Source organism: Onychomys torridus, chromosome 1 (genome assembly GCF_903995425.1).
Source record: "Onychomys torridus chromosome 1, mOncTor1.1, whole genome shotgun sequence".
NCBI classification, from domain to species: domain Eukaryota; kingdom Metazoa; phylum Chordata; class Mammalia; order Rodentia; family Cricetidae; genus Onychomys; species Onychomys torridus.
The window spans coordinates 89,080,688-89,108,630 of NC_050443.1; the positions used below are offsets into that span (position 1 = coordinate 89,080,688).

The 27,943-nt window shown below is 43.7% G+C and overlaps 1 protein-coding gene across 1 annotated transcript; it reads left to right on the top strand.

The window, feature by feature from the left end:
- Positions 1–17: 17 nt before the first annotated feature.
- Ctr9 (CTR9 homolog, Paf1/RNA polymerase II complex component) lies at positions 18–27,943 on the top strand. The gene is made up of 25 exons (XM_036190231.1): positions 18–266; positions 1,316–1,414; positions 6,378–6,617; positions 7,251–7,368; positions 8,185–8,274; positions 11,118–11,266; positions 13,068–13,175; positions 15,156–15,263; positions 15,371–15,607; positions 15,735–15,824; positions 15,912–16,040; positions 16,138–16,321; positions 17,708–17,796; positions 18,384–18,569; positions 18,646–18,733; positions 18,863–19,011; positions 20,832–20,948; positions 21,070–21,215; positions 21,882–21,953; positions 22,354–22,489; positions 22,592–22,738; positions 23,433–23,590; positions 24,588–24,684; positions 24,912–25,024; positions 26,955–27,943. The coding sequence occupies exons 1-25, from the start codon at positions 222–224 to the stop codon at positions 27,373–27,375; spliced, it is 3,516 nt and encodes a 1,171-aa protein (XP_036046124.1). The 5' UTR covers positions 18–221; the 3' UTR covers positions 27,376–27,943.

Sequence of the window (27,943 nt, forward strand, 5' to 3'; positions counted from 1 at the left end):
GGACACGCCCTCTGGATAGTGCTTCCGGGACAGGGGGCGGGGCCTCCGGAAGTGGCTTGTCGCAGTCGGAGACTCGTTGTTTCAGCGGCCGACCAGGAGAGAGAAGCTGGAGTTGAGGCAGCTCCGTGGAGTGTGAGGTGCGGTAACCTCTACACGGCTAGAAGCCAGGACAGCGAGCTGCCGAGCGGCGGGGTGAGAAGGGCCCGCTTTCCGAGCTCGCCATGTCTCGGGGCTCCATCGAGATTCCCCTCCGGGATACTGACGAGGTGGGTGCCGAGTGTGGAACGGGGGAGGGCAGTGAACTTGGACGATCCCAGCGCCGACTTCGCTCCCCTTGGTTTCTGAGCGGAGAGCCGCGGTCCAGCTCCACGACCGAGGCTCCGCTTGCCTGCTCGCCTTTCTAGCTGCAAGGACTTCGGGAAAGTTCGCCTGCAGCTCTCCTTGTTGACAGCCCTCGGCTCGGCTGTCTTCCTAATTCCGGGGCGCAGGGGTGTGAGCGCCTGGTAAACCTCACAGATTGCAGAGGGCGCTCGATGACCCCCACCCCGCGTCTACCTGCTGCTCAAACTCGCAGTCGTATTTTCTTAAAAAACCTCCCTGGGGATCTCAGAGGTCGCTCTTAGTGCCTTCGAAGAAGAGTCTGTCAAGGCACACTCTTACACAGCTCCCTCGCGGACACAAGGGGCCCTAGATTTAGCCGCTCTGGTGTGCTGGGTGGCAATGACCCTCTCTCCTCCATGGGTGATGAGCGGTTTGTCTGAAAAAGCTCCAGCTTTGCTTCAGTCTTACTGGATATTTCACACTTTAATTTTTGAACGAGGTAGAATTTATTTCTAAAATCCGGTAGTCTTGGGTATATTCCAGAACACTTTTCTTCTTATTTTTGGTGTCCATATTTCAGGCATGTATGTGACGCGAAATGCTGCCCCCATGATTTATGTTTACGTTAGCACTCAACTTTGCCTGGCCTCTGGGGTCGTGTTTCTCAAGATCTCAGACCTATGGCATCAGTACTTTATTGGATTATAAGATATACAAGGTTTCATTTTGTTTTTAAGTAAACAAGTCGTTGGGAATTTTATAGTTTTAGTGATGTGAAGACAACTAACAGGATTTGTCTGCTTCACTATGCTTTGATCAAATCAGACTACAACCTATTTGCCATGTGTTCCCTAAATATGAACATGTATTAGTTCGCCCCATTCAAAGTGAGTACACACCCTTTGTATATACATATTGATGAGCATTCAAAAAACGCAGAAAAGAGAAATTGTGAATTTAAAAAAGGAGATGAAACATTTATTTTGTGTTTTAGGTCATTGAACTTGACTTCGACCAGTTACCGGAGGGAGATGAAGTTATCAGTATTCTGAAGCAGGAACACACACAACTGCACATATGGATTGCTCTGGCGGTCAGTATTCATATAGCAGATTATTTGTTGACTGGAAAAATATGATTTTGGTTTTCAAGTACAGTAATAGCCCACATGATTAAACCAGATCAGTTGTACAACTGTGTATGAAATCATCTGTATGAAAATCAGTTTTGCCAGGCATGGTGGCTCATACCTTTAATCCCAGCACTGGAGAAGCAGAGGCAGGTAGATCTTTGTGAGTTTGAGGCCAGCCTGGGCTACCAAGCGAGATCCAGGAAAGGTGCAAAGCTACACAGAGAAACACTGTCTCGGAAAAAAAAACACAAAAAAACAAAACAGTGAGGGCTATACAGCCTGTCTTGAAAAACCAAAAAAAAAAAAAGGAGAGAGAGACAATTATATTATTGTTTATGGAACAAACAATAAGGGCAGGTTCCTAAGAACAACTCCACTGGTAAATTAATGATTGTTGATAAAGGCAAGATTCATTTAAGGTAAATAGTTCTTTATATCGAGGTTTTAATTAGTTAGTGGTAATTCAATGAAGCTTAGCTTATGTATAGATTGTATAAATATTGCTTTCTATAACTTTTTTTTTTAAAACATCTAGAAGGTGATTAGTCTCCAAGCTAACACATAAAAAAGCCCTTTGGGGTAAAATTTATTTCAGCTTTATGCTTTTTTGTCTTATTTGTTGCTACTTCCATAATATGGATGTTACTGGGAACTCTTAGCAAAATCTGAGAGCGTAAAACTTTGGACTCTCTACTGCCTGGCACCATGTTTCCTTTTTATGAGAAATGGTAAGATAAACTCTATACTCTATCCTGAACTGGTATGCCACAAGTGGCTTTCATATGGATACATAAAAAGTTCCTACTATTACCTTGATGGTCAGAAAAATAGATTTGGAATTGGGCCTATCTTTTGCTCAAGTATCCTGTGGATCAAACCTAGGTCCTTGCAAATGCTAGGCAAACACTCGTCTACTAAGCTATATCCCCAGCCTTGTTTTTACCTTTTATTTTGAGACAGTCTCACTAAGTTGCCCAGGCTGGCCTTGAACTTTTAGTCTTCCTGCTCAGTCTTCCAAGTATGCATTTTAAAAAATATATACTTATTACTGCACGGTATACATATTAATGGATTTCTCTGAGATGTTTCCATATATGCGTATGTTGTATGTTGATCATATCTACTTTCCTAACGACCCGCTTGCCTCCCTCACCCCCCTGCCCTTCTAGTAATCCATCTACTTTGAGGTTATCCTTTCTTTCTCTTCTCAATCCCAGCTTCACACACACAAAAAAAATCTGTATAATGACCTTTTATATGTGTCCACTAGTTCCATTCATTTTCCTGAATATAACATGATTCATTCTGTCTGGCTAGATGAAGCTCTCTTATATGGGTAGTATTTTTACCATTCATCTGTTGATAGGCACCTAGGCTGATTCCATAGGTTGGCTATTGTGAATAGTGCCGCACTAAAAGTGGATGTACAAGGGGCTGGAGAGATGGCTCCGTGGTTAAGAGCACTGGCTGCTCTTCCAGAGGGTCTGGGTTCATTTTCCAACACCCACATGACAGCTCACAATTGGTTCCAGGGGATCTGGTGTGTCCTCATGCAAATGTACATGCAGGCAAAACACCAATGCACATGAAAATAAAAATAAATAATTTTTAAGTGGATATACAAGTAGTGTTTATATATGTTGACTTTATTACCTTTGGGTATGAGACTAGAAGTGGTGTAGGTGGGTCATATGGTCCTAGCCAATGTTTGTTATTGTTGTATTGAATATAGCCATTTTAACTAGGGTGAGGTAGAATCTCTGTATAATTTTTAAATTTTAATTTGTTTTTGTTTTTTTTTTTTTTTGAGTTTTTGTTTTTAAAGATTTATTCTATTTGTGTGTATGAGTGCTTTGGCTGCATGTATGTTTGTATACTACATGTATGTCTGCTGCCTTCAGAGGCCAAAGGGGGTGTTGGACCCCCTAGAACTGGGTGTATGGACAGTTGTTGCCATTCAATTTGCTGGGAACTAAACCCAGGTCCCCTGTAAGAGCAACAAATGCTCTTAACTGCTGAGCCATCTTTCCATCCCCTGGTTTGTTGTTGTTGTTTGGGGTGATATTATTGTTTGAGACAGAATCTCACGTAGCCAGGCTGGCCTCAAACCTGCTATTTGGCTGAGGCTGGCCTTGAACTCCTGATCTTCCTGCCTTCACCTCCTGAGTGCTGGGCTTGTGGGTTTGTGCCACCGTGCCCAGCTCCCAGTGTACTTTTCATATCCACTTGCTGATGGCTAAAGATGCTGAGCATTTTTATGTCCTTAGTAGTTTGTACTTGCCCTTTTGGAAAGTATCTGTCATATTATTAGTTTGTTTGTTACTTGGCTTACTCATTCTTGTGTTTGTTTGCATATTGTTTTCTGAGTTCTTCATGTATTCTAGAGATGAATTCTCTGTTAGGCTAGCTTTTCTCCATTCTGTAAGCTGTCTCCTTCACTCTGTTGACCCCTTTGCTGTGCAGACCTTCAGTTTATCATAGTTCTGTATGTTGGCGTGTGCTTTTGTTTCCTGAGATGTCTACACAAAGATTATCTTCCCAGCTGGGTGCCGTGGCATACTTCTAAAAGCCAGCATTTCAGGATGTGAGGCAGGAGGATTACATTTTTTTTCTCCTTTTTTTAATTTTTATTATTACTATATTTGTGTTTTAATTTTGCACATCAGCCATGGGTTCCCCTGTCCTCCCCCCTCCCGCCCCCACCCCTGCCTTCCCCCCATTCCTCCCCTCCATTCCCATCTCCTCCAGGGACAAGACTCCCCTGGGGATTCATTTAAACCTGGTGGATTTGGTACAGGCAGGTCCTGTCCCCTCCTTCCAGGCTGAGCAAAGTGTCCTTGTGTAAGCCCCAAGGTTCCAAACAGCCAGCTCATGCACTAAGGAAGGAGGATTACATTTTTGAAGCTACTCTAGGCTACATATTGAGACTGTTTCCAAATAAAACAACAAAAAGTGTATTCCATTCACATAGGAAATTCAAAGAAGTAGTATTGCTGACAGACATTGCCCTTTTAGCTAAGAGTCCAGTGTTCCTATTCCTAGAGAGTAAGCCATTAATCTTGTTATTAATTGGTAGAATTTGTATTAATGGCATGTAGCTCCATGAAACAGATGCCTAGGGAAGTTACTCATCTGTCCAAAGTCACTGGTAATTTTTGGTAGAACCAAAGCCAGAGCCCAAGTTGGTTTGTTGGTTTGGAAACAGTATCTCTTGTAGTATGCTAGGATTCTATTTATTCTTCACTGTGGGGTGACTATAGCAGGAATCTTAAAGGTACCTGTTAATAAAATCAAACCTGAGGCCAGTTATTGGGGTGAATGCTGAAAGATCAGAGAAGCAGAACAAGCCACAGCTACCTCACCTCACCAGTTCCTCAGCTGGTCTTATTTCCTCAGACTGCAAGCTTCTGAGTCCTCGTCCCAATGACTCTCAGTTGAACTGTGTTGCTCCAAAGCCTAAAAGCTTAACCAGCCAAATGCTTAACTAACTCTGGTGCCTGGTTTTCACGCCTTATATATCTTTCTACTTTCTGCTATCACTCCCTGGGATTAAAGGCTGGATTTCTGGGATTAAAGGCATGGGTCACCATGCTTAGCTGTTTTTAAAGTGGCCTTGAACACACAGACATTCACCTGCCTCTGCCTCCCAAGTGCTGGGATTAAAGGCGTGCACCACCACTGCCCAACTTCTGCTATGGCTTGCTCTGACCCGTTTTCTAGCCACCATTTCTGGCTCTGTTCTAGTGGCTGTCTGTTCTCTGACCCCAGATATGTTTATTTCGGGGAACATACAATATTTCAGAGGACACAATACCACCACAGGTGACAGTAGTATGTATGGGTATATGCATGTGTTTGCATGTGGGGAGTGTGTACATGCCCTTGTGTATGCATGTGGAGGCCAGAGGTCAACATCGGCTGTCCACTTTTTTTTTTTTTTTTTTGAGACAGTGTTTCACTATGTAGCCCTGGCTGGTCCAGATCTTATAGACCAGGCTGGCCTCAAACTCATAGAGATCCATCTGCCTCTGTCTCCCAGATGCTGGGATTAAATATGTGAACCACCGCACCTAGCTTCACATTGTTTTTTGAGACAAGGTCTCTCACTAAACATAGAACTCCCCACTTCATTTAGAGTGACTGACCAAAAAGCTCCCAGGATCCACTTGTCTCTGTCTCCTCAGTACTGGGATTAAATTATTACTAGGTGAGAAAAAGGAGTATCTTTGGTGATTCCAGTTTTTATGGCGTTATTCAAGTCCAGCTGGCCTGTGATAAACCATTTATGTGTGAACTATACCATTTGATGTTGAGTCTGGGTGTACCTGTGAAGTCAGTGAATGTATCCATCCCTCAGAGTTCTTTCCACTGTTCTTTCCCAGCCCTTCTCTCTCCAGCACGACTGATCTGCTCTAGTTGCATTTTTTAAAAGATTTATTTTGTTTGTTCGTTTATTTGTATGAGTGCTCTATCTGCATGTACGACTCTGTGCCAAAAGAGGGCATCAGATCCAACTGTAGATGGTTGTGAGTCACCATGTGGTTGCTGGGAATTGAACTCAGGACCTCTGGAAGAGCAGCCAGTGCTCTTAACCACTGAGCCATCTCTGCAGCCCTCTAGTTGCATTTTTGTTGTTAAGTATTTTTCAGAGTCTTAAAAAAAGTAGAATCACACAGTATGTATTCTTTTGATTGACAGGCTTCTTTGAGTGTAATTATTTTGAGATTTATTCATGTTGTGGTAGCTGTCAATGGTTCACTCCTTTCATCACAGAGATATACAACAGCTGGTTTATCGATTTACTTGTTAATCAATAGTTGGCTTCCATTTTTTTGCTATTCCAGATAAAGGTTCTATAAACATTTCTGTAGTTTTTGTATGTGGACACATGTTTAGTGATATTAATTCCATCCTTTCCCTTTAGCTGGAGTATTACAAGCAAGGGAAGACAGAAGAGTTTGTCAAATTGCTGGAAGCTGCACGGATAGATGGCAATTTGGACTATCGAGACCATGAGAAAGACCAGATGACTTGCTTGGATACATTGGCAGCCTACTATGTGCAACAAGCTCGGAAAGAAAAGAACAAAGACAATAAGAAGGACCTTATTACACAGGCAACCTTGTTGTATACGATGGCTGATAAAATTATTATGTACGATCAGGTAAGTCAAATTTGTCTGAATTTATAAGAGCACAAAATACTACGTGAAAAGGAAAATATGTGCATAGCAGATTCTTTGTGAAAGAATTTTTACTAAAATAACTGTTGATATAGTCAAAAAGAAGGGTTTGGGGCTGGAGAAATGGCTTAGTGGTTAAGAGTATTGGTCAGACATCCTGAGTTCAATTCCCAGCATCCACATGCTGGCTCACAACCATCTGTTATAGGGTCTGATTCCCTCTTCCAGTGTGCATGAAGACAGGTCACTCATATACACAAAATAAATTTAAAAAAAAAAAAAGAGAAGGGTTTATTAAAATCAGAATTGTATTAGTCCTTATACTTTTAAATTTGGGCAGATTTAGTAAATATGTACATGTTGAGTCCATAATCCCTGCGTTCTCAGGCGAACTTCAAGCAGATTTTAAGAATTGTGACCTTTGTTTTTTTGTTGTTACCAGCACAGATTTACATTTCTGGGGAAGCTTTCCATCTGTGCTTAGAGATTCTCATTGGGAACCACACGGGTCGCTTACAGAAGAATGCTGTGCTTCTACCCTCTGTGCTTGCTTGGCATCATTTGGCATGCTTTTGGTAAACTGTCTCTAGTCTTAGTAAAGTCTGTATATTACAGAACCATTTGTTGGGAAGAGCCTGCTTCTGCCTGCTCGAAGGTGACAAAATGGATCAAGCTGATGCACAGTTTCATTTTGTACTTAACCAGTCTCCAAACAATATTCCAGCCCTTCTTGGTGAGTGCTCTTCAGCAAGAACCTTAGGAATCTCGTTGATCAGCGTTATTGGAAGCTTTTATGTATAAATATATATATTATACAATATATACATGTGTGTGTTATATATATTGTATTATAATATGTAGTGATATAGATGAATATAATAAGCTAATTGTGTATGTGTGTGTATATGTCTATATAGAGAGTCCTGGTTAGTTTTTTATCAATTTGACACAAGGTAGAGTCAAATGGGAAAAGGAACCTCTATCAGGTTGCCTGTAGGTAAGTCTGTATGGCTTTTTCTTGATTGATAATTGATAGAGAAGAGTCTAGGCCACTGGAGCAGTGCCACCCTTTGACAGGTGGTTTTGGGTGGTATAAAGAAAGCAGGCTGAGCAAGTCAGGAGCAAGCCAGTAAGCAGCATTCCTCCATGGCCCCTGCTTTATTTTCTGCCTCCAGGTTTCTGCTTGATGTTCACATCCTAAGTTCCTTCATGATAGACTAAACTGTAAGCTAAAATAAGCCCTTTCCCCGCAAGTTGTTTGGGTCCTAATATTTATCACAGCAAGTGAAAGCAAAGTAGAATAAGTTATTGTTTGCTTCCAAGGAGTCAACAAATAATCTTTTCATAGGTAACTACAAGCTAGCTATTTATATTGTTATTTTACATAAAGACTTTTAGAACTAAATTAATGCACAACCTTTGCAAAACACATTTTTAATATGTTAGTTCACTATTTTCAAGTATTTCTTACTGAGATATAAATTAGTGTAAAGCAGTAGATTCGTGTTCTTTAATCGACAGAAAATGTTGTTTGTTTAAATCACCACAGGGAAAGCTTGCATTTCATTTAACAAGAAGGATTATAGAGGAGCTCTTGCTTACTATAAAAAAGCATTGCGTACTAACCCAGGATGTCCAGGTAAGGGACAATTTTAATTCTAAGCTGTTTGTGATCCAAATTAAAATGTTGAAAATTAATTATAAAAAGATACTTTAGGAATAATGAAATGACACTATCAAAGTTATTTTGTTCTGGGGTTGGAGAAATGGTTCAGTGCATAAAGTACTTGCTGCCTAAGAGTAAGGCCTGGAATTTAGATCTCCTGCTCCCATAGAAAAGCCAGCTGGGTGTGGTAGCCATCTGTAATCCCAGCACTCAGAAGGCAAGATGGGATGCTGGCACAAGCCAGCTAACGACACTCACCAGAATTGGTGAGCTCTGTTTTCATTGAGAGACTCTGCATAGATAAATAGAGAAGAATAGAGGAAGATACCCAATACCAACCTTAGCCGCTCCCTCCCTCCCTACAACACACACACACACACACACACACACACACACACACACACACACACACGATATTTTTTTCTTGGTGTTTTATTTGATTTAAAACCTTGCTGGGCAGTGGTGGTGCACGCCTTTAATCTCAGCACTAAAGAGTCAGAGGCAGTGGATCTCTGCAAGTTCAAGACCAGCTTGGTCTATGAATTGAGTTCCAGGATAGCTAGGACTATTACAAAGAGAAACCCTATCTTGAAAAACCGAAACAAACAAACAGAAAAACCTGGATGGCAGATTGTATCATATTTTTGAACTATGCTACTTTTCTTCCCAAATATTTTTCATTCAGTATATTTTTGTTGTACATCAACTATGTGCCAGGCACTGTTCTATGCAGAAAATGCAGCAATGAACCAAAAGACAAAAAAGTTCCTGTCATGTAATTCATCTTCTAGTGAATTAAATGAGAAAAATAGATACTGTAAAAGGTATTGGTAAAACTTGAGAACTTGAAGCAAAATAGGGCTATGAGAAGCATTGGCAGTTACTTAGGGTGGCCAGGGAAACTCAGGGCTGGAAAGTGCTAGAGTGACCAAGTATCATACAGATAGATGGAAGGGTGTCATTTCCGAAGGAGCACAGCAGGTATGAAGTCCTCAGAAACTGCTGGGCAGGTTTGAGAAGTACTGTGGAGGCCAGTGTGTCCACAGTGGAGATGGATGGGAGAAAGGAGATCAGCTGTGCTGCCCGATGCTTCTCATGTTGAACGTCTGAGACTGTGTTAGAGACTTCATGCTTTTGACGGAGAAGCCTTGGAGGGCTTGGGCAGCAGGAGGGTGTGGTCTGACTTAGGTTTAAGAGCACTGTTGAGCTAGATGCAGACTGGAGTGGGAGGTGGGTGAGTGGACAAGCACAGAGGTAGTGTGAACTGGGGAGAAGGCTCCTGCAAGTGCTAGGTCACAGACTACAAGCTCACAGCTAGGGTGGCAGCAGTGGTGACACACCACTAGTGTTTTGAAAGAGAGCTGATTGAAACAAAAAGAGCAAGAATCAAAGCCCAAAGAAACAGTTTTAAGAGTGGAGTTACATTTTACTACCTTTGTCAAACAGTTCAAGAGAAACGAGTTTTAGACATGAAAGGTTGAAATGCCCATCTGAGGCACAAGAGGGCAGACTTGTGTCCCATGGTCATCAAAGAGGTCACCAGTATATGCATGGTACAAAAGCCTGGAGAGTGCGTGAAGACACAAGGGGAGGAAGTGTGCACAGGAAAGAGGGCCCTGCATCCCTGTGCGCAGTGGTTCTCAGCCTTCATAATTCTGCCACCTTTAATGCAGTTCCTCATGTAGTGACCCAACCATAAAGTTATTTTCCTTGCCACTTCAGAACTGTCACTTTGCTACTGTTGTGAATATCTGTTTTCTGATGGTCTTAGGCAAACCCTTTGAAAGGGTCAGTTAACTCCCAAAGGAATTGAGAACAGCTGCTCTAAAGTGTAAAGATTAGGAATGTGGAAGACTCAGAAAAGCAGACTAAGGAGTGACCGGAGATAAGAAAAACTCAAAGTAATGTCCTTGAAGCCAAATGTGAAACATTTCCCAAGGGGAAGGTGATAGACTGTTGAATTCTATGGTTAGGCCAGTGAACCGGGCAGAGTTGATGGTTGGATTTAGCACAGTGCAAATCACTGGTGACCTTATAAAACAGTTTTAGTGGGATGGTGGGCCTAGTACCTCACTAGAGTGGATGCCAGAGGAAATGGAAGAAAGGAATTAGAGGCAGCACATTGAGGAGTCTGTTGTCAGGAAGAACAGGAGTGGGCTGGCAACCAGAAAGGAAATGGGAGCAAGAAGTACTTCTGTAAGATGGTAGAGTGTTTGAATATGGCTGAGGGTGGTCCAGAGAAGAAGATATTAGAGCAGGAAAAATGACAGGCAGCACTGTCTGCTGTCTTCACACAGGTGAGAATGGGTCCCATGACCAGTAGAGTGTAGCCTTAGGAAGGGACATGTGTGCTCTGACATGACCTTGAAATGGGGTAGATGTATCAGCATAGCTCAGAAGTGAACAACGACAGCTATATGTACTCAGACACAGTCTGAAGGTCTTGATGGGGTTTTTAGTCTCTATCTAAATACTAGGGTTATTCATGCATGCACCAGTGTATATGAGTGCTCACTGCATGTGTGTGCACACACATATACATAATAATTTTTAAATAGAAATGAAGCCAGTGGTGGTGGTTTACTGCAATGGGTGCTACAAGATAAGAAAGTGCCAGTATTATGGTTATTCTGTTGTATAGTAAGAGTGGTACCCATAAGAGGAGAGAAGGATTGGAATGAATGGTCTAACTACTAGTGAAGTCAAGTTTGTGGTAGGCCAACAGGTTTTAAGGAGTCCAGATACTGGGAGTTGAACTCTTATTTAAGGTGTCCTAGGTTGACAGGACAAATGACTTGATTTTACTTATTTTTTAGCGGAAGTTCGTTTAGGAATGGGCCATTGCTTTGTCAAACTTAACAAGCTGGAGAAAGCTCGACTAGCATTCAGCAGAGCCCTGGAACTCAACTCTAAGTGTGTGGGAGCACTGGTTGGTCTGGCTGTTCTGGAACTCAACAATAAAGAGGTATGGGAGGAAGACAGTCTCTAGCTTCTGGTTTGCTGGGCCGGCTGCCCCTTATCTAGGGCTGCTAGAACAAGTTATGCTTTAGAAATCAAGATTTCAGGTTATAGATAAAAAGTGTGGTGCCTGTGCTACAGGCACCATCCCCAAAGCAAACACATTTTTGTAGTATAGCCATATGAAGATGGCCTCACAGCTTAGGTAAAGGTGTCCCCACCACATGAGTTTGCTTTTAAGACCAGCACTTGTGTGAATGTGGCACACACACCTCAAAAACGGCTTTAGAACTTTCTGAGGTTTAGAATTTCAGATAAAAGATTGCAGGCGCATAAATCTGTCTGGAATGCATTTGGCAAAGTAGGAAACCCACACTCAACCAACTTAAACATTAACATTTTTTATAGTTTACTAAACAAGTGTCTAAGGTCTCAAATTTGATACCACAATGTCATCAAACTCAGGGATTTTCAGTAACTTTATGTCAACCCCTCCTTAGTGTGTGACTTTTCCCTGTATCTGTCACTTCGTATACCTAAGATGGTGTGCAGCCCCAGGTGTCTGCTTGTTCCATTAGTCTCACAGGAGGGAAGGGAACAAGAAGCTTCCCTCTAGGACTTTCTCCCGGAAATTCTGGCCTATACATGAAGACAGTTCCTGTCCCACTTGTTTATTTGATTGTCCAAATGGTTGCAGGTGTTTCTCAGTGTCAGCACTGTTGACAGTGAGCTGCATAATTCTTTATGTGAGTAACTGTCCTCTCTCTCGTGGAATGTTTACCAGCCTCTCTGGCCTTTACCACTGAATGACAGTACCATTTCCACAGTAGTGATGACAAAAACAGATATTGTCCCCAGTGAGAATTTCTGCCTTAGGCCAATCTTTAGAGAAGGAGAATAGATTATCTTGACGAGTTTGGTTCAGTCATGATTTGTCACCTGGGATTGGAAAAGGGGAAGGGAGCTTTCCTTCCAGAAATCAAAAAGTCTCACAGATTACGAAACCTATTCTGAGGCCAGGCATGGTGAGTCATACTTTCAATCCTAGCACTCAGGAGACAGAGGTAGGCAGATGTGTGAGTTTCAGGCCAGTTTGATATACATAGAGGGTTCCAGTCTGGCCAGAGATATGTGGTGAGATCCTGTGTCAGAAAGAAAGGAATGAAGGAAGCTGTGTTTTGTTAGCAAGGTAAAATGGTTGCCACACCAAGAAGACAGCTGAGGTATAGACTAATAAGTAGGCAACCTCAAGCAAGAACTGAGTGACAGACATACCCCATACTCACACACAAAATCAAATACTGAGATTCAAATGGGGATTGCATTACAAATGAACATTCAAAAATCGTAAGAGGGACCTGGAGAGATGGCTCAGCAGTTAAGAACACTTGCTGTTCCTGCAGAGGACTTAAGTTCAGTTCCCAGCACCCACATTGTAGCTCACAACTACTATAGTTGCAGTTCCTCTGGCCTCCACAGTCACTGTACACACAAGTTATTCACATACACAGGCGAAATGCTCATATTTATCAATAAAAAATGTCCTAAAAATATGTTTTCCCTTCTTTGTCCTCGGAGTGAGCATAAGTTATTAAGACTGGTACCAAAAATATGTTGTTAACAAAAAAGGAAATTGCAGCAGTTCAGTACTTCCTTATTGGGAACTTTATAACCTTGATGAAGAACAGCAGCCTGTCCTATGGTATTGAACTACAGGCATGGGACCTTATTTCTTGAAACTAAAAAAAAACGGGACGTGCTAGTAAAGGGATGGTTCCACTCCACTCTGTTACATTTTTCTCTTTCAGGCTGATTCCATCAAAAATGGTGTGCAGCTTCTTTCCAGAGCCTACACTATTGATCCTAGCAACCCTATGGTACTGAACCACTTGGCAAACCACTTTTTCTTCAAGAAGGTAAAAAAAAAAATCTGATTTTTCTGAATATAGTTAGTACATGATTTTTGTTTAACTTCTTTACCTAAATTGTTACACAAGTATTTTAAAGTATAGTTTAGTCCCTGGTTCCAAGAAGGCAGGTTAATTTGAAATTTGAAAATGTTATTTTGTTTTTGTTTTATTCCCAAATTAGAGCTTGTATTAGTTGCCCAGGGATGAGTACCTATTGATTCGTTCTCTGACTTAATATGTATTGGCACTTTGTGCTGAGTGCAACCTGTGATCAGATGTAAGAGAAGTAAGACTGCTTTCTGCACTCAGAGAAGCAGGCATGTAAGCACATTTGAATGTGAACGTAAAGGCCTCTGCTCACAGAGAAATAAGGACATGATCAAGTGGGAAGGGGAGGCTTCCCCTCAGTGCAGAAGCTTTTAACTTGTGTTAGACTGGCTGTCTCTAGGCAGTTGGAGAGGAAAGGCAGGGGTTGAAGAGACCCTTTGGAGGCCTTTGGAGAAGCCAGGACATCACATGGATAGACTACAACAGGTGCTGTGTTAGGCCCAGATAGATAGGGGCTTCATAGAATTTGGCTGTAGTAGTATAGGACCAGAGTCAGTGGGGGTTCTCTTTATTTCTAGGGCTTCATAGAATTTGGCTGTAGTAGTATAGGACCAGAGTCAGTGGGGGTTCTCTTTATTTCTACCTGTTGATCTTGCCTATTAATTCCAACAATTTTGTGGAAGCAATGGTATTTTATATTTCTTAGCATACCAAATCCAAGATACTGCTGATAAGATTTTTCATTTTTAAAGTTTTTATTAGCATATATTAATCATACATAATGGGTTTCACTGTGTCATTTTCATATATATATAATGTGCCTTGCTCATATACCTCCATTTCCCTCTCATCCTCCTCCTGCTGATCCCTTCCTCTTTTCAATTAGTCCCTCTGTTTTTTTGTCTTTTATTTGGTGACCCCACGGTCTAATTAGGATTGCTTGTAGCAACTTGGGTGAGGGGTTGTCTATAAGCTTATGAGCAGCTTACCAGAGGCTACACCACTGAAGAAAATGTCTATCTCACTCACCAATGACAAAGTTTTCACACAATAAACAGAAAAGTTTAACCTGCCTTCTTGGAACCAGGGACTAAACTATACTTTAAAATACTTGTGTAACAATTTAGGTAAAACTTGACAAAAATGTATCAACCTTACTAATATGAGCTGTCACCGGTGTATGTGCTCGGTGCTTACTAAATCCCAAGCATTGATAAAGGTGCATTCCCAGTCCTTACTTCTGTAATGGTCACCTCTACCCATGAGGTAAGTAGTCTGGTCCTTCTATGCTCCCTCCCTCCCTCCTTTTCCCTTCCTCCCCCTTCTCTCCTTGAGTGTGTGTGCACACGTGCATATGAGTGCACAGTTTTGTGGAGGCAAGAGGTTAGTGTTAGGTATCTTCCTCAATCACCCTTTACCTTTTTTTTTTTTTTTTTTTTTTTTAATCTTTTGTGTTTATGAGTGTTTTGCCTGCATGTATGTATGTATACCATATGGTGTTTGGTACCTATGGACGTTAGAAGAGGGCATTGGATCCCCTGGAACTGGAGTTACAGAAGGTTGTAAGCCACTATGTCAGGGCTGAAAACCTAACCTGGGTCCTCTGCAAGAGCAGCAGAGTCATTTCTTTAGTCCCTGTCACCTCATTTTTTGAGATGGACCTGCACTCATGCCCCGTGACTGCATAGCTCTTACCAACTGAGCTATCTCTAGCCTGTGCCCATTTTCTTGATGAATAAATTGAGGCTGAGTTAATAGCTTAGCACTTAATAATGCCACATCAATCCTATTTGATGTTTTACTTCTTGAAGTTATGCTATTTAGGGAGAAAATGAAAATATACCTTATAGCTAAATGAAATGTTACCAATTAAAATAAACCACTATTCAAGCAATCTTCTGACATCACTCAATTGATTTTTCTGGTTCTCCAATTCAGGATTATAGTAAAGTGCAACACCTGGCTCTCCATGCATTCCACAACACAGAGGTGGAGGCTATGCAAGCAGAAAGCTGTTACCAGCTGGCTCGATCATTCCACGTTCAGGTAAGACCATCCACCTTTCTAAATAGTTAGTCCTTCTAATTACAGGACTTCAGTTTTCTAAACACTTGTGTATCTGTTACTTGTCTTGTTTTATTCTCATTTATTAGGAAGATTATGACCAAGCCTTTCAGTACTACTACCAAGCCACACAGTTTGCTTCATCCTCCTTTGTACTGCCATTTTTTGGTTTGGGACAAATGTATATTTATCGAGGTGACAAAGAGAATGCGTCTCAGTGCTTCGAGAAAGTTTTGAAAGCTTATCCCAATAATTATGAAACTATGAAAATTCTTGGCTCTCTCTATGCTGCTTCAGAAGATCAGGAGAAACGAGACATAGCAAAGGTATGTTGTCAATCTTTACTACCCGAAGACTCTGAGAAGTGGGAACACGTTACAGAAGATGTGGGTTTGTTTTGTTTTGTTTTGTTTTTTACTGACAGCATTATTTTAATGATCTCATTTATCCCAGGGCCATTTGAAGAAGGTCACAGAACAGTATCCTGATGATGTGGAAGCTTGGATTGAATTGGCCCAGATCTTAGAACAGACTGACATACAGGTATTGACGTCTGTTTTTCATATCCTAAATGATGTGTTTCTCTTTGATCTGTGAGTGAACCTTACTCTATCTGCCGTAAAAATGCAGGGTGCCCTTTCAGCCTATGGAACAGCCACCCGCATCCTGCAGGAGAAGGTGCAGGCTGATGTCCCTCCTGAGATTCTGAATAACGTTGGGGCCCTCCATTTTAGACTTGGAAACCTAGGCGAAGCAAAGGTGGGGAAACAGAAACTTTCCTTTTTGTCTATGCTTGACCAAGCTGCAGGCACTTTGGTCAGCTATCTCCAATAACAATGTGCTTTCTTCCTCACAGAAATACTTCTTGGCATCACTGGACCGTGCAAAGGCAGAAGCTGAGCATGATGAACACTATTACAACGCCATCTCTGTTACCACCTCCTACAACTTAGCTAGGCTCTACGAGGCCATGTGTGAATTCCATGAAGCAGAGAAACTGTACAAAAACATTTTACGAGAGCATCCTAACTATGTCGACTGTAAGAATTCCAGATTTCTTTTGTGTGATAAAGTTCCTAAATTCTCACAATAACAGAAAACTTACTTAGAAAAGAAAGTCCTGCTGGGCGATGGTGGTGCACGCCTTTAATCCCAGCACTTGGGAGGCAGAGGCAGGCGGATCTCTGTGAGTTCGAGCCCAGCCTGGTCTACAGAATGAGTTCCAGGAAAGGCTCAAAGCTACACAGAGAAACCCTGTCTCAAAAAAACAAAAAAGAAAAAAAAGAAAAAGAAAAGAAAGTCTTTGTTAGAACCAGTAATAATTTTTTTTTTTTTTTAAAAAGGGTCTAATATTCCCTTTTCTCCGAGGCAAATTTGTCTCCTTAAAAAAAAGATGCAGCTTGGTTTGGTAGTTCTCACCTGTAATCCTGGCACTCAGGAGGCAGAGGCAGGAGCATCAGGGATTCAAGGCCAGCCTCCCTATCTAGAAGTGCCGCACCCACCCCCCCACTCCACCCCCTACCCCCGTGTGGAATAAAACAAGTGCAGTTTCATGTACTTATACTGGAAAATGTGAGGATCAGCAAAAGCCAATTGAGGCATGTTCAGTGGCAGGTTGTGCCTCTGCCTAGTGAGTCAGCTGCAGCTCCCTGGCGTGTTTCATAATGGGTATAGTTTGTGAGTTACCTTCTTTGACTTTGCACCAACGTTTTTACATTGTGTGATAGTAAGACTTTTTTTTTTTTTTCTTGAAACAAGTATTACTAAAATATTCTGGTTTAAATTTTTACAACAGGCACTGTAAATCATTGACATTTAAAATTAGCCTATATGCTTTGTAGCAGTTCTTCCTTTTCTAAGGTTTTACACGCCATAGTTTCATTTGCCTATACTCAATTCTGCTGTCAAAATACTATATGAAAAATTCCATAAGTAACCCATAAGTTCAAATTGTGGACCATTCTAAGTGTTGTGATGAAATCTTACATTGCTCTGCTCCACCTGGCCCAGAATGTGAATCATCCCACCACTTGATGCTCATACTGTTGGTGACTAAGCAGTCATTTCAGAGAGCAGCTTGAGAGGGCATCAGTATCTGGGTTCATAGTGGTCCCAGCCAGGTGTGGTGCACACATCTTTAATCCCAGAACTCCTGAGGCAAAGGCAGGTGGATCTCTCTGAGTTCAAGGCCAGCCAGAGGTACATAGTAAGGCCTTGTCTCAAAAAAGAAAAAAAAAGAAAGATTGATCTAGTGATGCAGTTTCTCTTTTGCCTAGTTAGAGTGATGTGTCATGTGTCTTCATATATGAGGCTCTTCTCTGACTGAAAGTATTAACAAAACATGTTAATTCATTCAAAAGTAAGACTTCGGGGTTAGGCCCCTTTAGAGAGGAGATAGTGAAAATGAATTAAATGTGCACTTTCAGGCTATCTGCGCCTAGGAGCCATGGCCAGAGATAAAGGAAACTTCTATGAAGCTTCAGATTGGTTTAAGGAAGCCCTTCAGATCAATCAGGTTGGTGGTGTCACCTTTTACCTTTCAAGATCAGTCTGACCATTTAAATGGCTGTGATGTCCCCAATAGCCATGGCATCTGTTTTTAGTGGCTTGTTTTGGTTTTGTTTGTTCCACTTGTTGGAGACTGTAAGGAGTGTAATTGTGTGAGGAGTCACACCAGAATCAGCATCCGTTTTTTGAGTGTATAGAACTATTGCCTTCCTAGCCTTCCCTTCCGTGTCTGTGTCCTGTCCTTTGCCCTGCCTCAGCCCAGAGTCCGTGTCTCAGCATTCCGTAGGTGATTGGAGCTCCTGATTGTGGCTCACATGAAGAGGAGACTGCACACTGCAGCCCGGAGCCCTGAAAGACAGGTTTACAAGTTGTTATCTGCTCCAACTGCTGGCCAGTACACTGTTGTTTACTTCATTCCATTCTGTTGACTTTGTGTGCTGATAAGTTGACTTCTAACTCACTAATGGGTCTCAACTGGCAGTCTGAAAACCACCATTGTAATGTAGCTGTAAACCTCTTCAGTTATTAGCCATTGTAAGATGACTGGTTTCTCAGATCCCAGATTGGAAAATTTGCTTCTTTATATTTACATAGGATCACCCAGATGCCTGGTCTTTGATTGGTAACCTCCATCTGGCAAAACAAGAATGGGGCCCAGGCCAGAAGAAGTTTGAGAGGATATTAAAACAGCCAGCCACCCAGAGTGACACTTACTCTATGCTGGCCCTTGGCAACGTGTGGCTCCAGACTTTACACCAGCCAACCCGAGACCGAGAAAAGGTAATCCCCTGTCTCCTTCAGCAAGATTGGTGTCCCTATCCTTGTTGAGTTTTCCAGTAATTCTTCTTTCCTATAGGAAAAGCGTCATCAAGACCGTGCCCTGGCCATCTACAAACAAGTCCTCAGAAATGATGCCAAGAACCTGTATGCTGCCAATGGCATAGGTAACTAGAAGCCTTGGTGAAAGTAGTGCTTTTGTTTTTCCTGATCGGTGCAGCTGTTTTAATAGTGGACTTTTAGTTGTTTTGACAGAGGTTAGGACATTCTCAGTGTCAGCCTTTGTGTAACTTTAGGAGCAGTATTGGCCCACAAAGGATACTTCCGGGAAGCCCGTGATGTGTTTGCCCAAGTGAGAGAAGCAACAGCAGATATCAGTGATGTGTGGCTGAACTTAGCACACATCTACGTGGAGCAGAAGCAGTACATCAGCGCCGTTCAGATGGTAACGTCTTTGCCTCTCCAGATATCTGCATGTCGTGGGGAGCCAATGCTTCCTTAACCCTTCTGACCTCACCATGGACTTTTGAGATCTCCTCTGATACTGTCTGTTCAGAGGTTTGTAACCATGTAATGACAAGGCCAGGTAGATGTGAGTCCCAGTTCCAGGAATGCATGCCATAGGCAGAAACTATCCTCTTTGACCTCTCTGTAAAGTGGAAGTCTCTTAACCTCAGAGAACTTTGTGAGGATCTGGAATGAAAAGAACTGGGCACTAACATGAAGAACAAGTGTCCACTAAACAGCAGGGTTTAGTATTTATTCCTTCAGTTTCTGAAGTGAGTCAAGTTCCAGAAATGTTAAGTGATTTTATCGTTAATTTGTTTTGTTGTGTTGTTTATTTTTAACAGTCTCTTTATTGCCCTGGCTGATCTTAAGTGCCTGTGTTTAAGTGTCCTCCCACTTCAGCCTCCCAAGTACTTGGGATTACAATCTCATGTTTGTTTTGTTAGTGGGTTTCTCTATGTATCCCTGGCTGTCCTGCATCACTCTGTAGACCAGGCTGGCCTTAAACTCAGTGATCCACCTGTCTCTGCCTCCCGAGTGCTAGGATTAAAGGGGTGCACCACAACTACCCAGCTTAAATGGCTTATCTTTTAGTTTTTGGGTTTTTTTTTTTTTTTTTTTTACTTTTATGTGGGCATGTGTTGTATGAAAGTATGCCATGGTGCCTGAGGAGGCCAGAGAAAGCTTTGATTTGGAGTTGGAGGCTACAGGCTGCAGTGAACCACCTGACCATGGGTGCTAGGAGATAAACCATCCCAATCTGTAGAATAACAGCACTGCCTTCTAGAAATGCAAATTAGTCATTAGGGATAGTCCTAGAAAAACTGTCTTACCATTTCCCATGAAATTACTTTGTCAGTTACCTGTGGTTAAAAAGTGTCGCATTTAAATAAACCTTAACTCTGGGGGCTGGGGAGGTGACTCAGTGGGTAGGAGCACTTGTTACATGGTCGTGAGGACCTAAAAGTTGAGATTCCTAGCACCCATGTCAAATCTGACCATGCCTGTTTGTAATCTCGGTGCTGTCAGAGTAGAGATAGGAGGGTCACTGGGGTAGCAGACCAAGGGGCAGTGTGTGTGTGTGTGTGTGTGTGCGTGTGTGTGCGTGTGCGCGCATGCGTGTGTGTGTGGGGGGCAAGCTCTAGGTTCCATGAGAAGTCCTGTCTCAAGGGGATAAGGTGGCAAGTGATAGATTAGAGCACCTGACATCCTCTTTTGGCCTCTGCATCTACACATCTCGCCATTCGTGTGAAGTACACGTCACACATATTAGAGTAAAAAGTGAGAAAAAAATTAAGTCAAATATTCATTTGTTAGTCTGACCAACAAATTAACTGAAGTTAACAAATTAACTTCCTAGGCTCATTCCACAGATCCCAAGAGGACAATGCTAAAGTATGTCACCCACAGGATCCAGGGTGTAATCTGTCATGGTGGTTAGCAAAGTGATTCTAGATAGTGTTCTAAAGATAAAAGCTAAATGGGAGGCAGACAGACAGACTTCAATTTCTTTACCCTTCCATTCAGCATCCATCCAAATTTCAAGTGAGAAGATACTTTGCGCCTAATTTTTCTGTGGTCAGATTTTTATGTTGTAAAAGTGTATGCTGGCAAATGTCAGAAGTCAACTCCAGATATTCTCTGAAATTAACCAGAGTGGAGTGTCTTCAGAGCTCTAAAACTGCTTTGAGATCCTGACATAGCATGAAAGTACACTTCATGCCCACTGTGCCTCTGACTAACATCTCCTTTTTGTAGTATGAGAACTGTCTCAGAAAGTTCTATAAGCACCAGAACACTGAAGTCGTGCTCTACCTGGCCCGGGCCCTCTTCAAGTGTGGCAAGTTACAGGAGTGTAAGCAAACTCTGCTGAAGGTAAAGGACTCCTGTGCCCACCCACTGCTCCTGAACCGCTCGCCTCCTGCTTTTTCCTTGCCAAAATCCCTTCTGTGGCATTAAATCATAAGAAGTTATTTGCTTTCCTTTCTGTTTACAGGCCAGACATGTGGCACCCAGTGATACAGTTCTGATGTTTAATGTGGCCTTGGTCTTGCAAAGATTAGCTACCTCTGTCCTGAAGGATGAAAAGAGTAATCTGAAGGAAGTCCTTAATGCTGTGAAAGAGCTGGAGCTTGCACACAGGTAATAATTCCGAAGAAGAAAGGCTTTTCGATGGTGTGCTTCCTTGAAAGTGTCTCAAAAGATGTCACAAAAGAATGACTCCCTCAGACAACACCATTGGAGGTCTAGTACAGGTGTTACCATGTGGTGGCGCCAAACTCCAGGCAGCTCTGCCACACTGGGCTCTTGAAGCCTGACCTCGGAACCCTGCCGCAGGCCTGCCCTACGGTTTTCGTTAATCTCTCAGGCGTACGAGCTAGCACGTTACACGTGTGAATTGTTTAGTCTCCACGTGTGTGGGTTCCTGTTTTGTACCAGTATGTCTTTATGGGATGTTGATTTTCATCAAGTTAGGATTAAGATTTTATCACTCACTGCTTAACAGATGGATTCAGCTCAGTTCAAATGTGTTTATCCTTATAGGACTTAGCAATTCAATGTGTGTGGTAAAATGAAAAGCTCACATCTCTGAGTGATCAGGTGAAGTGTTAGTGCTAAACCCCACCCACCATGCTGATACAGTTACTTAGTCAGTCTACTGTTTACTACCTGTTGTTAGTTATCTCTTAGTTTATTGACAGTATTATTTACTGACATTTTTGCCTTTCTTGATGAAATTCTTTTTATTAAACATACTGAGGCTGTTAATGATGCAGATTAAGTGAAATGTCTTCTCCTTTCATTTAGATACTTCAGTTACTTGAGTAAAGTGGGAGATAAAATGAGATTTGATTTGGCCCTTGCTGCCTCTGAAGCCAGGTAATGCCTGTTTACAGAGGTGCCTTTGGGGGAAGTGGCTGTATTGGTGTGGATCAGGAAAGTGGCCATAACACAGTGGTTCCTGACCTTCTCAGGGTTACTTACTCCCTCTCCTACAGCATCTTCTCAGACTTTGAGGAAATTGATGGACTGTTAGCACTTAGGTTGTGGAGAAATCGTTTCTCTTACTTTCTGTTGTCTTTTTAAAGCAGGGTCTTGCTCTGCAGCCAGGCTAGAACTCAGGATCCTCCGAGGGATGGGAGTGCTGGCCTGAGCCACCTGTGATTGAATCAAGACAGGAATCCTGAGTTGGGGAACTTAGCACAGTTGATAGCATTGGCCTGGGTTTAAGGAGCGCAGGTATCCTAAGTAATGCGTTTCTCTGCATCTGAAATGTCAGGCAGTGCTCCGACTTACTGAGCCAGGCCCAGTACCATGTGGCCCGGGCACGCAAGCAGGATGAGGAAGAACGGGAGCTGCGGGCCAAGCAGGAGCAGGAGAAGGAGCTCCTAAGACAGAAGCTTCTCAAAGAGCAGGTGCGTGCACACACTGTAGGTTAGGAGCTAGTCCTCTGTTTACTCTATGGTTGTTTTGTTCATTTTAAGAACATTTTGATGAGTCCCCATACTGCCTCTTAGGAAGAGAAACGTCTCAGAGAAAAGGAAGAGCAAAAGAAACTTTTGGAGCAGCGGGCTCAGTACGTGGAGAAGACCAAAAATATCCTCATGTTCACTGGCGAGACTGAAGCAACAAAGGAGAAGAAAAGAGGTGGAGGTGGAGGACGGGTAAGAACCGGCCCCATGTCTGCAGAGACCTCAGTGTCTGCCTTTGGGCTTTACGAAATGAAGAGCAGAGTTTAGTTGGCTCTGTTCTTAGTTCTTAGCCTTGACTTCTACCAAAGTGGCTCCTGCCTTTGTGGTGTGCGTGGTGCTGTGGATGAACACAGGTCTTGACACATACGTGCTCTGCAGTTCTACTGCTGACCTCGCCAACCAGATGATTCCCATTTTCGTGATGGCTCAATCTACACTTCCTTGACCTCACATAGTGTCAAAATGAGCATTTGGTAGAACTGTACTTTGAATCTTGGTCTTTTGCCAAGCTGAGGTATTTGGTGTGAAGTTCTTTTGTGATGTTGGGTGGCTGCAGAGACCCACAGCTCCCAGTCAGCCACATGATCATGAGGGCAAACAACAGATACTTTTCTACATTCTGTGGGGCTAAATGGGTTCAATGCATTTCTGATTGAAGATGTGTTTACTTTGTGGTGACTTCTCAGGTAGTTGATGATATTTGCCAAATTGGAAACAATGGGCTTCTCTTGACAAGTGCTGGAAATTCGGGCCTATCCAAGCCCCTCTTCCATGTGACTTAGTAGAAGGTCTTCAGTTGTCAGAGATCTTCAAAGGCACTGTACAGCTTTCCACACTGGAGGTGCCGTCACTGTAAGTAGCTGACTGTGGTCTCCTTGGGCCGTAGCGTTCTAAGAAAGGAGGCGAGTTTGATGAATTTGTCAATGACGACACCGATGACGACCTCCCTGTATCCAAAAAGAAGAAAAGAAGGAAGGGCAGTGGCAGTGAACCAGAAGGCGAAGAGGAGGAAGGTGGAGAGAGGAAGAGGAAGAGGAGGAGAAGGTAGTGTTGTCTTCATTAATGTTCTAAGTGTCTATAAAGCCAGGAGACATTTCTTTTCTGAATTATGCATCTCCATCTTCCCAAACTGACTCCCTGCTTCAACCTGTTTCAGTATCCAGAGCACTTAGTTTGCATATATCTCTACATTGTCCCCTAAAAACAGCTGACAGCCACCATTGTCTTTCTTGTCATTCTGTTTCTTAAAATAGGGTCTTGTGTACCTCATACTAGCTTTGAATTTACTATGTAGCCCAAGTTGACCTTGAACTCAGAGATCTGCTTGTCTCTGGCGTGGGAGCACTGGGATTATTGGTATACGACACCACACCAGTTTTCTTTTCTCATAATGTATTTTGGACACAAATGTGAAGTGAGCAGCCTGGGTGGCAGCTGTACCAACTGTGCCAGTGCAGCACACTGGCAGTCGCTGAGCCCGTTCCTCTCTGGAATGTGGGTGGACGGTGATGAAAGTGCCCTGTAACCACCCACTGCCATCTGCACAGGGTGCCCCAAGCTTTCCTGCCCAGAGTCTCCTTTCAGCTCTTTCACCCAGGCCTGCCTGCCCTTCCTGTCTCTTGGCCAGTTATCCTTGAGAAAGAACCTGTGAATCCATTCAGACTGTCCCTAGTGTAGCTGTGGTGAGGATCGTGGTAGCAGTGTGAAGGAAGGAAGGAAGGAACAAACGAACGAACGAACGGCAGGAGAGAGGGAGGGAGAGGAGGGGAAGATTAGGAGATCCAAACCCAGGGTGTTCCTCACTCAGTCCCTGCACCAGCACAGACTGCAGTGGAGATGGCGGAGGGAGCTGCACAGTGACAAGTTAGTAGCAAGCAGATGTCATGCAGACCAGTGATGTGCAGACTCTTGCACTGTGCCCTTGAGCCCACAGTGTAGCTGAGGTCAGATCCACACAGATAGGTTCTCCTGGGATGGCAAAGTAGCCTCAGGCCTGGCAGGAGTGAACCTCCTGACAAGTTCTTGATGTTCACTGTTTAAGACCTCAGAAGGGAGAAGAAGGGTCTGACGATGATGATACAGAAAATGGCCCCAAACCAAAGAAACGCCGTCCACCAAGAGCAGAGAAGAAGAAGGCTGTAAGTTCCAGAGCTGTCTTCCTGCTCTCCCCACCCCACCCCTGGGAGGAGGGGCGTATAAGGCTGACAGTGTAAGCATGCTGCAGTGTACTTCGGCACCTTCTTCCAGCACAGATGCTTGCTTTCACTGGTGGCTGTTGATCTGTTGTTACAATAAAACCTGGTCTACTAAGATGGCCCAGTAACATGAGAACCTCAACTAATGGGCCATGCTTGACATTCTCTAGCCCAAGCCAGAACGCCTGCCTCCTTCAATGAAGGGAAAAATAAAATCCAAAGCCATTATATCATCGAGCGACGATTCTTCAGATGAGGATAAACTGAAGATTGCTGATGAAGGGTAAGACTCACTCTCTCCCCGATAAGTTCTAATGGTGGTAAGTCCCAGTCTGGGCAAGAATTTCCCCAGGGTAAATTCTAACAGCTCGAAGCCACAGTGGCTACTAAGCAGCTGTCTGTGTCCTCTTCTTTGTCTCTGTTGCCCTATGAGGGAAAACAAAGTTGGAGAACAGATGACTGGGAGTGGTCAGTGTGCCATGCTGTCTTCTCACCAGCTTCAGGCTGGCATTGTATATCTTGGCCTCTTGTAGCTAAAGGAAACCATAACAGACATCTCATCTCATTCAGAACCTTGGCTGATGTTTCCTGGGGGCATAACCACTCCTAAGCAAAGTGTCATTCTGCCGCCCAGTACTGACTGACTAGTAGTACAAGGAGTAGCCTGGCCCTGGCCTTGAGATGAGGAATTTGGTGTCCATTTCTTCCCCGATGGGTAGATGACACACCTCGGCCTTCCTTGGTGGATTTATCCGAGACAGCCTATCTAGAGTTTACCTTGAGCTCCTAGCCTTGGTGAAGTGACACCTGGCTGTGCTAGCCTCTGGAGCTCACAGGCCCACCCCTAGACTCCTGGAATAGAGCTTTCTCTACCAGACTCCCAGGATTCCTCTGTTTCATCATTCATCCTGTTTATGTCCCTCCTGAGAAACTGACAGGTGAAGAGGATGCAGAAGTAAAGACAGGCTCAGGAGTTCCCCAAGGAACCTCTTTAGCAGCAGTGGAGAGTAACAGACCCAAACCACCTTGCAGTGGACTGTGTGTGTCCACCTCACATTCCATTTTGTGATCTGGGGAGCACACCCACCCTGGAGGTGGTAGAGGTAGCTCCTGGTTTTGGCAAGTGCCGCAGTGGGGGAGAGGGAGTGTGGTTGGTCAGAGGAGACACCATCTGTGAGCCTGCCTGTGGTCTCTGCTCTGGTGATACTGGCTGACACAAAGCTGGATTGCTTTTCCCTGAAGGGTTGCTTTGCCCCTGTCCTCACAGTGTTCCCCCAGGGCTGTTGGTTAGAGGTCTGAGGCCAGTGGAAGAGATGCAGAATTATCAAAAAATAAGTCTGTGAGACTGAGCTGCTGCCAGGCTTGTGCCTATGGTCAAACTAAATTTATTTGTGCCATTTACATCAGTTCAACTTTGTCCCAGCCGTCATGAAAGATCTGAGCACTGGGGCAGCTAAATGAAGTGACCCATTGACCTTGAGTGGATCTGCAGAGTGAACGTCAATGCCATCGCTTGGTCATAGCTCCATGTTCTCAGAGTGACCTGGGCTAGCTCATGCATGTATGGTTCCTTCTTTCAGACCTCGGCGCAAGGAGCCTCTCTTGAGTCTGTAGGGGTGTTTTCCCTTCTGAGAGAGGAACACTCTCCGCCTCCCTCACCCTTCCTAGTCTGAGGCATGCCAGAAGGTATCATGGACACCAAAGCTGTGGAAGATGCCAGGGTAGCACATGGCTGAGGCAGCCTCCCAGTGGTTAAGGGCGTGCTTCTAACCTATGGAAGATCCAGGTGGCCTCACTTTCCCTGACACATGTCAACTGACAGTGGGGGAACTTGGGAACAAAAGTTAGTAAGCTTAGCCCCTTAGCCCCCCCCCCCCCCAGCTTCCTGTCTGATAAAGCTCATCTTGTGAATCCCAGAACAGCAGTAGGTAACTGACTCTTCAAGTATCTGTTGACAAGGATGTTCTAGAACAGGAAATGGCCTGCTGTTCCAATCTTAGGACTCCTGAGTCTCAGCCACCATCAGAGGTCCAGCATTTCACCTTTGTGCCTAGAATTTATTGATGTGATCAACTGAGGACTTCCCACCCTGTGCCCTTTTGAGAAGCCCAGATTTACAGTGTCCCAGGGGCCCCTGTGTAAGGCACCAGGCATGACCCAGAACAGGAAGTGCTGTTGGCAGCCTGGTTTTTCACCTATGCCTCTCTCCTCAGACATCCCAGGAACAGCAACAGTGATTCCGATGATGACGAGCGACCCAATAGACGGGCCTCCTCTGAGAGCGAGTCAGATGACAACCAGAACAAGTCTGGCAGCGAGGCCGGCAGCCCTCCGCGGTCCGGAAGACAGGAGTCGGATGAGGATTCCGACAGTGACCAGCCATCCAGAAAGAGAAGGCGCTCGGGCTCTGAGCAGTCGGACAATGAGTCTGCGCAGTCTGGGAGAAGCCCCTCCGGAGGTTCAGAAAACGATTCTCGCCCGGCTTCTCCAAGTGCAGAGTCGGACCGTGAATCGGAGCAGGGATCTGATAACGAGGGTTCTGGCCAAGGCTCTGGAAATGAATCGGAACCAGAGGGCTCAAACAATGAGGCCTCAGACCGAGGCTCAGAACGTGGATCAGATGATAGTGACTAGGTTTTATTTCATCAAAGACTCCGTGGGGGTGGGGGGAGCTTTATAATATATAAAAGCTGTGATAAAAACATTTCAGATGGTTAGTCATTTGTGAAACTTTTCTTAAGGCATTTTTTTTTTTCTATTTGTATATTTACTAAACTCCAAGAGACATTTCCTGTGCTAGAGTCCAGTGTCTGGAACTGGAGCAATGGGACTCCTGCATTGTGGTGCAGCTCCACCTGTCATATGTGAAAACTGCAGTATCATGTGCTAAAGCATTCCTGCAAGGCTTGCCCAGGCTAGCCTGGTCTCCGGTAGGCAGCATGCTGCTATGTTCGGTTTTTGTGGCAAACTTTTACCAAATGTTGCAGAAACCGGGATGTATTTGTTACCTTTTGAGTTGAAATGTACGTTTCATTTCTAGAGGAAGAGGTGTCCCTGTATGGAACTCTGAAAGGAAGGTGGAAAGCTGCAGCCGTGGGTCAGAGCTGCAAACACTGGGTGGGGAAGGTGTGGGAAGTGCTTTTCTGTTGTTGGAATGGGAAGACCTCCCCCAGCCACTTAATAAATCCTTCTACCAACCATA